Here is a 13,927-nt window from a genome sequence, read left to right on the forward strand (position 1 = left end):
TTCTTAGGGGAAAAGTGTCTGTGAGCTTCAATCCCTTTTGGGGCAGGTAGTTATCAGCTTACCCTAACAGCAGGATCAAGCTACAAGTGGAGGCTGAACTCTTAAAAAAGTGAAGGGAAAAGAAAAAAAAAGTGTGCATCTGAAAAGCCTTCTGGAAAACAACTGCTGCAGAAAACAATAAAAGTATTTGGTTAATGAAAAGTGTGATCATGCAACTCCAAGTCTATTTACTAAAAACTAATTTGAGTTTTGGCTTGCCTCTCCACACATGACTATAAAGATTCTGACTACACTGTTAGTCATTCAGAAACGCAAAAATCAGAGATTATATTCCTGAGTTCTACTAATGGGATATTCATTCAGAGCAGCAACAGCAAGACCATTATAATTGCTCCACCTGCACTTTTAAACTGCACGGTTAATTGAGTCTTGAGCAACTAAAATAATTTAGCAAGTAAAATAAAGCCATAAGAAAATTCTCCAGTGGGATGAGGCATTTATTATTTTAGAACTTAGTCATTAGAAAACTTTAAATGATACAGAGAAGGACAAATTCTAAATCCTAGAAAGTTAGATCTTATTATCTACCTAACATGATTTTACTTTAACTTGGAAAGTTGATATGGCCACTGGTACTATTTTGTAGTACTGGAAATGCATTTGAGGGCAAAAGCACTGCAGGAATGTTTCATTTTCTTTCAGAATGTGTCCCTCTAGTCTAACACTTCCTGACAATTAAATATAAGCTACTGAATAATTTACTTAACATACAGCAGTACCAAAGACTCACTGATTTTTGCACAGAACTCATCGCATTTCTCACTACTCTCAGAATTTAATTATTTCTTATGAATCCAAAAGATGGTATTCTTTACTCTGAAAATGTTAAGAATTAACTTCAGAGATTAATTATTTTCTTTCTACAGATTTATTTCAAAGTCCTAAAAGATCAGGTTATAATTAATCAGAAATGAGTAAGTTTTCCTTACTTTGCCATTAAAAGAATAATTCTTGAAATTTGTTCTGGAAGCCTGTAAATATTTTTGAAAGTCTAGATGAAAGACTAACAACTTCATAATAATCTTTTTTCCAGTATGCTTTGCACATTTAACCTGAGGCCTTTCCACTGAAAATTATTTTAAAATGTGTATTGGAGAAGAAAAATATGGAGGTTTTTTTGTTTGTTTGTTTTCCTTTAAAGTAGTTACTGCTCTATTCAGGCTATTTTTCTATTAACCACAGCTGGTACAAACAACAAATTTCTTCTTCACACATACAAAACTTGCTATCATTTTTATCACAATATTTGTGGAAATCCATGTATTCAAAATAGGATACACTGGAAGCCTTCAGATATACAAGTACTAAGAACATCAAGTGTCTGATCTTTACATGGCAACCCTCACAGATGAGAGAGGGCAATACGTAGATAAAGAGACTCTGAATAAAAAAATGTGGACAAAAAGATCATTCCACATGATTTATTTTAATGTTAAGAGGCTTCACAATAAATGATGCACAAACAGGAAAGGAAAACGTCTTTATCAATAATTCAGGCTCAGAATGTTAAAGGATGCCACAAATCATGAATTTCAATAATTCTTTCATAAGGACATGCCCAAACATGTCTAAATAGATAAGGCTTATCACTAGGTGTTTGAGGGAGATTGTGCACTTCGATATTTTTGAAAAGTATTATAAACTGCTAGTACCAAAACCAGTAAACATCTAAATTCTCAGCGGCGATCATAATCTATTTCACATTTTGGAAACGTCTAGTTACAAAGATAGGGAACACCATTATATACAACAGACAGTTAATTTATTGCCAGCTTTGCAGAAGAGGTACTCCTTGATCAGCAAACTGGTTGATCACATTATTGATGAAATAATGTAATGCACAGAATTTGGAATCAGCCCGAGTTACTATACCTGCTGTCTCTCTCTGGGATTTCTTTAATAGCAATTCTGACTTGATTGCTCAGATCTCGTCCTGCATACACAATGCCGTAAGTTCCTTTCCCCAGAATGACTCGCTCACCACTTTCATCATACTCATAATCATACTGCAAAGCAAACAACAACATGAAACAGAGGGGTTAGATTTATTCCCTCTGACCCTATGCTCATAACTAAGGCATCTAGGATGTTAGCTGCTTTCTGCAGACCATGGAGAAGGAAACAAACACGTCAGGACGACAATTTGGATACCGGGCAGACACACCCATATTTCTCCACTGACTGTACAGGAAGCACTGGCTTCTAAGGTAGCCATTTCGGGCAAGTGCGTAAAGCTATGCTGGCCTTTGCCCGTTCTGTGTAGTTACACTTGCATGTCTTAGCAGCATCAGCAACCTGCTGGCAGCTGCTGTAAAAACAGGAGAAGGCGACAGAGGGCACCCTGAGCCAAGCTGAGAACTTCGGCTCCCGCACTGACACAGAAAGCAAGGCAGGATCCACTTCATTTGTTCCAAATACTCTCCTGACCTGACCACATATTCCAAAACCAGCACAACTTCAGTTTTGCCAGAGCCAGATCAGCCAGCAGAGTGTGCGAACGGAGGTTGATCAGGACTGCAGTGTATTAATCGTGGTTTTGGCTGAATTTGAATTTCAAAGAGTAAGGCCTGTTCAGAAATGGTCATCAGATGAGATTATCTGATCTGTCCTCTTGTGTAATGCAGACATGTAGTTTCACATGCTCACTCCCATGCTAAATTCAGGAGCTTACGCCTAGTTAAAGTATTTTTTATTTTCCTCCAAATAAAGACTACTATCTTTTTAATAAGAGAGAATCTACTACTACTTTTAGTACTTCGTGTCAACAACTAATTACTCTTATGGTGAAGTCATGCCTCTTAATTCAAATTTCTTTGCTGTCACTATCTAATTACATTTTTCTTCAACAGATTAAAGAGACCATTAGCACATCATAATTTTCCCTGTAAAAATGCTTATCCACTGCAATCAAGTCACCCACTGCTTTTCTTTTTGTTAAAACAAACAGATTAGGCACCCTAAGGTTCTCATTATAGGGTATTTTTCTATCCCAGGAGTCTCTCTAGTGGTTTTTCTTTGTCCCACCTCCAATTTCAGATGCATTATAAAATACCTACCCCAAAACTGGGACAGAGGGCTGCCTGCATTCACTATGCAGCACTGACTGTCAGTTAGTTCTGGATGTCTCTAGAGATTCAGGATACCAAATTTTCATGTGATAGGATATTGGCTTAGGTATTCTACCCTGCTCCCTGCCTCCTAAAAGAAAGCCTAAACACCCTAAGTACTGCACTGCACCCAACAGCCCTGTACTCACTTTTCAACTATGTGTATGTTCAGATAGAAACGCGAGGTGTAATGGCATACCCTGGCAAGCTGTAACTTGGCTAACAGGGACGGTAGCAGAAGTAGGACACGCTAAACTTCAGTGTGAGTTAGTGGGCAAGGGTATAAACAGACTCCCAGCAGCACCAACATCATCATCGCATCCGAGTGCGCTGCTCATTGCTGTGCCTGCCTACAGATGGTTACTAGCAAGGACAAGGCTTCTCCTACTACATTTATATCCTTACTTCTTGTGCAGATGACCTGCCAATAAAGTAAACGCACACGATTCCAGTGATGCATGAAACAGACAACAAACAGTCCTTAAAATTTAAACAGATGCTAATGCTGCCTGACTATGATTACACTCTGAAGTAACTGTTACAAGAGTCACTCTGTAATAAGCATGACTGGAGAATTTCAGAGTTGAGTACCTTCTCAAGCGAGTATGCTGAGATACAAGCGATTTAGCTATGCTGGTTATAAAAACTACATGAGGACCATCAAAAAGAATAATTCATTTATAAACAGTAGAGGATAAAATTCTGTAAACAATAACTTGTCTAACTACTTCCAGAGAAGGGTTGAGTAATTTACTCCCTTTGGTAAAATACTACACTAGCAGCCCAAAACTCTTAGTGTGTTGGGGGAAAAAAAAATACCTCCAGAGAGTCTCCATCACATTCCCCTTCCTCTGTAGTCTTCCCTAGTTCTTCAGTGATACTGTTTACCATGTCAAAAAACCTGTCAAGAGGGAAAAAAAAAAAGGCAAATATATACTTAAGACAGTATGGGGGCAAAAAGAATGTTTCTCTCTAAAGTAATGAATAAAGCAAGAGAGGACCATAGTAAGTATAAACTCAGTGTAAAACTTTGATGGCAAAAGAACAAAAATATTTTTGTTTACATGGAGAATTAACAGCCAAAATCTGCAGTTTTCCTACTTCTTCTACATACTCCTTTTATATGTGCATCCATGATGTCTGCAATTATTGATGGCATTCATATTTCAAAAATCTATGTATCAGGTGAAATTCTCATCCTGTACTACCAGTTCTTCACATCTAATGAAAGCACTGAAGCATCATGAAAAGTGCCTAGAAGTCTTGCCTACATCTGAAAGAGTTTCTGTAGTGCAGGAAGGCTAGCTTCAAGTTTTGGCTTGAATGAAAAAGAGTCTATTTTACAACTAAAAAAACCTGCACTATTACATATGACTTCTACCCCTTTGAAAGAATGCAAGTGCAAACACCATGTGATGCTACAGTATGGCTTACTCATCTTCTAAGAAGTGCCCAGATACAAAGGGGAATGAACATGGTAAAAGAACCTACATGAACTAGAATGGATGAGACAAGCAGCTAGGGATTGGGCTGGGAGGTGGCCACAGGCATTAATATAGAGTACTACAGTGATTTTTTGTAAAGTTGCAGCCTTTTTTAGCATAAGAAGATATTAAATTTCCTCTGGGAATGCCTTTTGAATCAATTCAAGACCACAGCCCTCAAGCTTATGGAGCAGAAACATAGTTTAGATAAACTGAGACACCCCTAGTTTTGTACAAGAAACCCATGCCCAGTTTACTGTAGGGATACTGGTATAATCGTGTTTACTTATGTAAACATGATGCTAATGTAAAGAAAATGAAGTGTGCTTCTTCCTAATCACAAATAAAATTTTAGTTACAGTAAAAGAGAAACCTTGACCAGATGTTGTTACCCCTAATATCCCACTTCAGAAAGTCCATTTTAAGTTCAGGACACTTTGTTGGACTGGGGGCAACAAACACTTGTAGCAAGCCTTAATATGATAAATATTACAAAGGTAATCTCACGAAGTGTGTAAAAAAAAAAAATTACGTTTGTAATCATATTTGTTTCTAATGTTTGTCTGAGATTGCACTTTGACTCTTCAAACCTCATAAATCTCCAGGATACTGCAGTATTCTTTTGCATGAAAGATGGTGATCACTGAGGATGCTCAGTTCAACTTTCACCATAGTTCTGAAACAGTCAGTCCCTGTTGTGCATGCAGACACCATCTACCCCATTACAAGCCGCGTTTTTCTGAAATAACAGCGAGACACACCTTCTGCAATGAAGTTCTGTGCAGAAATAGATTTGAAAGTCATCTGAGTTGTGCAGCACATACAGGAAACAGCATCGTTCTTCAAACTTCGAAATGCTGAAAGAACAGCCAAGCAGAAGATGTTATTGGAAAGATACATTTGGACTTCTACCAGCTATGTCAAACCATACAGATCAACCCACTGAATATGGAAAAGCACCAGATTAAACATAAGAAGCCATAGTTTTTTCCTGATTGTAAAATTATAGTCTTGTATCCTCCAAAATTCACATTCTGCTGTTTGCTATCATTCAGCTCGCCCCCCGAGTCTGCACAGCGTCCAAGGAAGAGTGGGAACAAAGAAGTTAATAGGATTATTTCCATTGACGCAAGTCATTTTTGTCTTCAGTGCATTTAGGTAAGGTCCTTAATTTCCACTCCTCCAGCCAGGATGATGCATACTTTCAGGATCCTGTTAGAAAGCTGAAATTAAAACTCAAATCATAAGTGCTTTAGAAATTGTGCTCAATCCTGAACACAAAAAATTTCTGATCAGTTCCTTGTGAATTGGTACCTTAAAATATTTTAAAATTGAGTCAGCATCAAAAAATTAGGTGAAAGACTTTACCACCCTGGCCCACCCAATACCTTTCTTCAGTTTTGTTTTTATCTGCTGTAAGAGGAGAACAAAGATAATGAAGGAGCATGTATACCATTTTCTTATGGAGGCATAGATGCCTCAACAGAGGAGCAGAAGAGATGCAAACTCTGGTAGAGTTGTCAGTTTTTCTACCCCAAGTAGGCTGCAGCTCTTGCAAAGATATTCACTAACCAGGACTTGTTTATATGCATGTTGTTACTGTGCTCCTTACAGAAAGTCTTAAACTTTATTTGAAACAGCTCTTTCTGTAACTTTGTCACATGTTGAGTGCTAGGTGTCAAGCTGATGCAGTATAATTGATTGTTACTATATTAGAAAAGGGGAAAAAAAAAAGATGGCTAGAGCTGTTACACAGGAATACAATACAGTATTGGAGAAACCAAGACAAATTAAGTCTCAAAAATCCACAGTCCTAGTAAAATCTATCTATTTCAGCTGGATCAAGATAGCCATCAGTTTTTAATTAATTTCTAGCACAATAAAGTAGAATGCTATTCTACACTGTGCCAAACGATTGATGATTTGATTAACAGTTTTTCTTTAAACATCAGGAAATTCTTGTAATATTCAGTCTTTAACAGGTGTCTAAGTTTGTCTGATCCTTGCTTCCTTTTACTGTTCCTCTGTTGTAGAGATCTGTAACTTTTGATAAACAAATTACTTTAGACAAGCTGGGGGGGCTGCCTCTCGTAAAGCTACTTATGAGAAGGGCAAGTTTCATTATAAGAGTATTTGGTTTTAGGTACGGTAACTCATTTATTTTTACATTAGTAAACATTTTTTAAGTGCTAAGAAATATACACATCTGGGAAGACAGTCACTGTTCACAGTTTATAAACTAACTTTTATTGCAAGTTTTTCAAGCATACGGGTAAACTCTCCAGATACGGGGTAACTGATATTAACAAAATTACTCATTCATTTCAAGTTCCATATGAGTTTAAACATTTTACTGAATAAACTGTCAGTTTAAACCTGACATGCACAGCAGCCACTGACTAACACAGCAGTGAATAAAAGGGTAAGAATGTGAAGTGTACACAGAAGACAGGCAAATTCATAAATATTTAAGGCCTTTAAGCGATCATTTACATTGCTTATATGTTGCTTTCCTCCCTGAAGAAAAAAATTGTTAAGAGTGAAAAAAGGAAGACTAAAAAACATGAAGTTATAAAATTAGACAGGTTAATTTGTTCAGGAAATGCCTTGTTCTGACAGTTCCCAAGCACACGTAGTACCCGCTGACTTCTATGACGGCAGATTTGGGGCTGAATTTGTGAAACTCTGAAGACAAACAAGGAAGCATGATGTAGCGTGGCCTTGTGCCCAGCTCATGTGCATCCAGAACTCCTCTTAGTCAATGAGAAATACTGCAAGTGCTATAACTACTGCTTACTAACACTTCCAGATGAAGCAGCAGATGTTGAACATTGGCAGCAAACACAGAAAAGTAGCTCTGTAAAACTTCTGTCTGTTTTCTAGAAGTGTAGCAGTATAGACACCTCCCACTGTTGTAATTAAGTAGTCTGATGAGAATCCAAGCTCCGAGAACTTGGGATGGAAGACGAACATCCTCGTTGTCAACTCTTAAGCTACAAGAAAACTGGATTCAAATCTGAATCCAATTTTTCTTCACTGTTTCTAACACTGCATTCATGAACATGACCTCCAAGGCGCTCTCCCACAGAAACAACACAAGTAGCAGTTATTTCATAATCCAGGGCTTGTCCCAAACACTGAGAAAAAGCCATCTTCAGACTGCTACTTTATTTTTTATTTTTAAATTGGAAAAATAAAGATGATATCTTCTTGCTTATATGATGTCAGCTCTGAAGAACACTAGGGACTTTTCTGGATAACCTAAAATGCAAAGCACCTTGGGGTAGCAGCCATGTTCCAAAAACTCTGATGAAACCTTTAAGATTAACAGTACTTTTTGGCCCAATTCAATAATAAACATTTGTGTTTAAGAGGTCAGGAAGGCATATGACAAAAGCAGACTTATTTACAGCAGCACACAAAGCACTAATCAATGAGTTTGTTAAGCTAAACCCAAATACTACAACTCCCTGCATCCAGAGTGTGGTTTAGCACTGTACTGCTCAGAGCTCTACATACTTTCCAAGTTCCTTTGCAATTCTTGAGAGCTGAAATCTATTACTCATTAAATAAAATCCTGATTACACCAGCTAATACATAGCACAGAAAAATGACCCCTCTGTCACTTCCCTGAAGTACTTACCAAAACATTAGCCCCTTCAATGCTAGATGTCTCCTTATGTAATACAGTGAATATTTATGGAGGCCTCCCAAGATCATATACAAAGACCTGCCTTGTACATTAAAGCTGCACTTCTAAAGCTGGTTCTTACTAGTCTAGAAAGGCTGAGACTCCTCATGAAGCTGGGAAATCCCCCTTCCTAGACCGCTTTGAGACTAGGACCTTCAAAGGAACCAAAAATAGTCTTGATACAAAAATAGATTAAAAGCAGGCCTGGTTCTGAAGGCTGTCCCACTCCAAAGAATACCTGTCTTCATAAAACTAGGAAAAAACCTGAAAAAAACCTGGAAAATTAAGTGATAAGAAACACACATACATTTGAAAGAAAGAGGGGGGAAAAAACCCAACAAAACCACCCTAATTTATTCAGTCTTATACTTGTGTATGATACATAATTTCCCCCTGCAGCTCCTCACGAAGGCAGCCAGAGAGTTTTCCAAGAATTCACAGTGACTCTTGGCTCACTGTAACGTCTTCCAAGTTGTTTTGGACATCTGTCCAGATAAACAGATTGGAAATTTAATTGACAAATTAAATTACAATTGACAATTTAAATAACAAATGCAGGAGGGTACACCAGAAACAGTACTGACCACAGCATGGTTTAATAAGGGGGAGGGGAATGGAAAGAAAAGGACAATAAACACTTTTTAAAATTTTTCTTTTTTTAGAAGCACACAAAAACATACTGTAACCAAAACCCACACCAGACTGAACTAAGTGTATCATTGCAATTTTTGCCCAAAATAAGCTGAATCCCACAGGACTGAATTTCTGTGCCTATTGATAGTTTGCTTTTTTAAGTTACTTTTTGGAAGGAAAAAGAATCATCCATCTGTGCAGAAACGTCCTGCAGACATAGCAACAGCTTTGTGCGTATGGAACAGTTATTATTAGAACAGAGCAATGACTATTAAAAAAAAAGATCTCCGGACCTTTTTAATTACACTAAAAGCAAACACCAAAGTTGAAAGTTGCAGGATGACAAAGTATAGATAAATCTGAGAAAAAAAAAAAAAAGGAAAGAGACTAAGATTAATTGATCCAAAGAGGTCACAGCAGTGGTAGAACACTACTTAATTACTATCAGAAGATACAAATTGCAAAGCTGGACCATGCCAAACAGGATGCATACTACATTCAACCTGGGCCAGCAGAGCAGACCCACTAGCTTAGATGTGGCTGCTCTCTGCTGACAGTATGGCACACAATCCAGTAAAGAATTCTCCTTAGTAGACACAAAACATTTTGCGGAAATCAAACAAGTAGATGGCAAAGTCTCCTTCTCTGTCATTATCTCAAGTCCTGTCCCAGAGGGAAGCGTGCTGAAGAAAAGAAAGGTGGCCTTGAACATATAACATTGTTCTCTTCTAATGTAGTGAAGCCAGTCTTGCACATGTGATTCCTGATCCTATGATTTATTAATCCATGTTAACCTACTCCACACGAATCTGTCAAGTTTGGCGCTTTTTTTTCCCCCCTCCTTCTATTGACTCTTTTCTGTTCTCTCAAACAATCTACAAGTTTCACTTTGTGGTCACTCTGCATTGACAAGACTCCTCTCCTTATGGGCCTTCTCTGAAACAGTTTTGCTGCCATATCCATGAACAGACACAGAAACAAGCCCACCCTAAACGTACACACTCACATCAAAACCCAACAACAGGTAAGCAACTGGGATACTGCAAGGCACCCTTGTCAGCCCCTCATATCCTTCCACTTTCCATCCACATGTTACTTCCTGGCTTACATATTCTGTGCACCAGGCAGCTTCTGGCTGCGACAGAACTCAGGTAAAAGGACATGAAACATTGGTGGTTATTTTAATTCAATCTTAGTTAGCATAAAGTGAATACCAACTTTTAGAAAATATAGTTCTTCAATTCAACAGGCCATGTTTGCTAATTTTTACATAATGGCAACTGGTCATTTCCAGATCCAGAATAAGACTCCTGGAGCTTCACTTAGAGCAGGGCACCTGTGAAAGTACTTGCAATACTCTGCTCCAATTCTGTGCCTGTTACTCCACCAAGGACCACATCAGCAGCTTAATACAATACTCACTCAATTACGCTTTTCACTTCAAAACATAAAAGGGAAACAACTTACCTTACTCCCCTGATAGAAGCAGCACTGAAGTTCCACTCGTGGATACCCTTCTGTAACACACACAAGAAAATAAACAAAACATTCCTTTCTATGAATGAAGCACCAATAGGCATATCTTCTAGACTGAAACTCAGGAGATGGAAAGAGAAACACTTGAATTACAACAGCCTTTTAACAGTTATTTTTCAGGGCTTTTTTTTTTCCACTTAAAATCAAAGCAACACAAGTTCTAGATTGAAGTTCTGGTTGGTTTGTTTCTTCATGGTTTACTCTGCAAACACAACACACTATTTTAGAAAGCATGCAAAAAGAGCAGATCAGAAGGGCTGCCAGTATAGCCTGGTCTGGGTGCTGAACTTGGGGTCACATACGACCCTCTGGAAAGCGGGGGAAAAAATTCCACCTCTGAGAAGTGTGCTCTGAATGCTCAGTGCCTTCATACATGAGAAGACCAGGTGGAGAGAGCTACAAGAAGGAAGCCTGACACTGGACAACAAAGTGAGAAATACTTGAAATGTAGGAAAAATTGCTCAGGGAAGGAGCAAATCTGAAGGCCAAGTGTCAAAAAAACCCCAGAAAGTAGACTACTTCCCTGGGAATCCAGAAGAGAGAAGAGACCCCTAATTGCTGCTGGAGTAATAAGGCTGGAAGAAAGAAGCCACCATATGAAAACACAAAGGGCCAGGACTCACTTATTTTCAGAGCTTTCAAATTTATACCCATCACATTCAACAGAACTGAGTTCTCTCTGTAGGCAGTCATATTGCTGCTCTATGCTTATGCTCTAATAAAACTTTACTGTAGGAAACAGAAGCCTTTTGTATCTTCTAATGAAAACATTCTCTTTTCAGGAAAAGGTGGAACTACACCACCTCAAAGTCCTGGCAACCTTAGGATCCCACCACAATGGGCAACATATTTGAAGAACATCTGCTTTCTCGAGCTGAATTTCTTCTGGCATTTTAGAGACATGAGCAATTAAAAGGTACGGAAACATTTCTCGCTATGAGCTAATTTACAGCATAAGGGCATAGTGTCAAACACAAACATAATGAAATGTATTCCAAAAGAAGACATGAAAATGTGTAGCTTAAACATTTAATGAATAATGAAATATACAGAACTCAGAACAGATAAACTGCCAAAATAGTTACACAATGTGCAGGAGATGATAGTGGAAATTATTCTCCCATCCATAACAGCTTTCTACAAGGCTTCCTACATTGATTTTCTCCTCCTCTGTAATTCTTTCCTTCCTGCTCAAATCACATTAAAGGTTGTGATGCTAATATAAACTGCCTAACACGATGTACCAAAAATACAAGCAAACACCTTTCTTGAAGTCCAAGCTTCACACCATCATGCCTGTAAAGTACAAAGTGGTAACTCCAGTATCTCTTCAACGTTAAATGGGGGAAGGGTATCTCCAGTGGGGTACAGGGACAGGACAATAGTCTGATATTAAGAAAAGGTGGAATTGCAGCTTGAAGTGCAGGTACTAACTGATGGTAGTATAAAGTCTTCATGAAACTACTATTTAGGTTGCCTGATTCTCTTGCATGAAGAAAGATCACCAACTCAATCCCTCTCCTAATCAAGAGGGTGTATCTGCACTGTCTTTTACTTCTCCCTACATATACAAACTCTGCCACTTTCCAGTTTTCTGTGCCTCGAAGCTCCCTCAGAGCTATTGATACTTTTCCAATTCCCACTATTGGGAATAATCTAAAATCTAAGTACGTTAAAATATACATCCTGACAGGCAGAAACTCAAGCAGCATAACAAGAAGCACAAGTATTGTGCGTTTTACCTGTCATCTACATGCAACTAATCTCTCACAGATTCATATAGCTTTTATTTACCACATGAAGTTCTCAGGCAATGAAATAATATAAAAGTTATGTCCCTCACGATCTTGCCAAGTTTTGAATACATTGGAGTAAATATATCAGGCATGCTATCCAAATTCAGCATCTGTTCTTTGGTTAGGCAAAAAAACACTAACCACCCAAAACAAAACTCAAAATGGATTCAGAAGCCAACGCAAAACAGAGACAGGCTGTTCTATTTCAAACTTGCAAACAGCACTGCTGCATTCCTCTAACCCCATGTGGAAAGGGCTGCTAAAATTAGGGAACTGCAAGGCAAAGGTAATGTGCATTCTACAAAATATAATGCTATTTTTATAGGCATTTGCTTATGTTAAACTTGGTATTATTAAAGGCATAAGTGTTAAGATATGCTGCTAGAAAAGCTATGGAAAAGGAAGAGGTCACATCATTTATCCTGGTATTGACTGTCATTTAGCTATTTATTATAAAATTTCCAGCTGCAGGCTCTACTGAGTTCCAGTTTGGATTTGAAATGAAAATTCAGCTACTTTGTGTATAAAATGATGTCCAAACACTTCGTAACTCACAATTCTTGTTCTTAGAGCACTGATGGAATTTTGGAAAATAAGTAGAACCATTAATTTTATGAGCCAAAATGAACTGAAACCTGAAGCATGAAATGGTAAAGCTCTGACAGACCTATGGTAGGTAGATTGAAATGGACAGCTGAAAAAATTTCCCAGCACAGCTGTCTAATCTGCCCTTGAAGTAAGGATAGGTGTTCTTTGTGTGTTAATCCGTCCCTGAAATGTCTGTTTTCAGCCTAGTAGGGATCAAAGTAAGAGTCTTCCTCTTTGCAGTGGGCTGACAGATAAACACATCAATTCCCTTTACAAAATCTCTTTATCAAAGACAAATATTATACTGGTTATGTCCAACTGAAAAGGAGGCCAATGTCTCTGAATGTTCCTAATCCTTTTTCTCCCTGTAAAGTTTCCAATGGATTCTAAAGAACTTTAACAAACTTGCAACAACACACTATAATTGTACAGCTGAGGGGGTAACTACCAAGTTGCCTACTGCGTTCCTTTGATGGGTATTATGGCTCACAGGGCAAGGATGCCTGCACTGGGTATCAATCAGATCCCAGGCTACTGAATAAGCTCACCACAGGAATGATTCTGTCTGGAGTAAAAGTCCTAGGGAGTGCATTTAAAACTGACCTTGTCTAATGCTATTGATTAAGACCAGGAAAGCAAAATTAGGAAAACACTAATCTGCAGAAAATAGATGCACTCCCCAAAACCAGGAAGGAGGATATATTAATAAAGTGTAATATACTATCATTGTTAATATACTAATAAAATACTAATAATAGTAAATATACTATCAATGTTAAAAAACATTGGAATAACACAATATGCTACAAAGCAAAGCTTTCAAACTCTTCAAGGCCAAAATACCTATCTACTGAACACAAACAGGTACAGACTAATACATCTAAATCCTTCTCTCAGTCACAGGATGACTGGGCAGTCAAGTGACACAGCTATGAAGAAGGCCATCGCTGAAAGTATCAAGCAAAACATCGCATTAGCTAAGACAAACGAATGCACCACAAAACACCATGAATGTGCATGCTCAAGTAAGGT

At 38.0% G+C, this 13,927-nt stretch overlaps 1 protein-coding gene across 1 annotated transcript in view; it reads right to left on the reverse strand.

Annotated features, from left to right (window-relative positions):
• Window positions 1-13,927, reverse strand: part of MAP3K5 (mitogen-activated protein kinase kinase kinase 5) — a 105,896-nt gene that overhangs the window by 24,156 nt on the left and 67,813 nt on the right. Inside the window, exons 12-15 of the mRNA XM_074896404.1 lie at window positions 10,443-10,492; window positions 5,413-5,508; window positions 3,987-4,068; window positions 1,933-2,066 (exon numbers count right to left, since the gene is read on the reverse strand). Coding sequence (XP_074752505.1) covers window positions 1,933-2,066; window positions 3,987-4,068; window positions 5,413-5,508; window positions 10,443-10,492 — 362 coding nt within the window. The remainder of the gene's footprint in view (window positions 1-1,932; window positions 2,067-3,986; window positions 4,069-5,412; window positions 5,509-10,442; window positions 10,493-13,927) is intronic.

The sequence above is a fragment of the Athene noctua genome, chromosome 1, assembly GCF_965140245.1.
Source record: "Athene noctua chromosome 1, bAthNoc1.hap1.1, whole genome shotgun sequence".
Classification (NCBI taxonomy): Eukaryota; Metazoa; Chordata; class Aves; order Strigiformes; family Strigidae; genus Athene; species Athene noctua.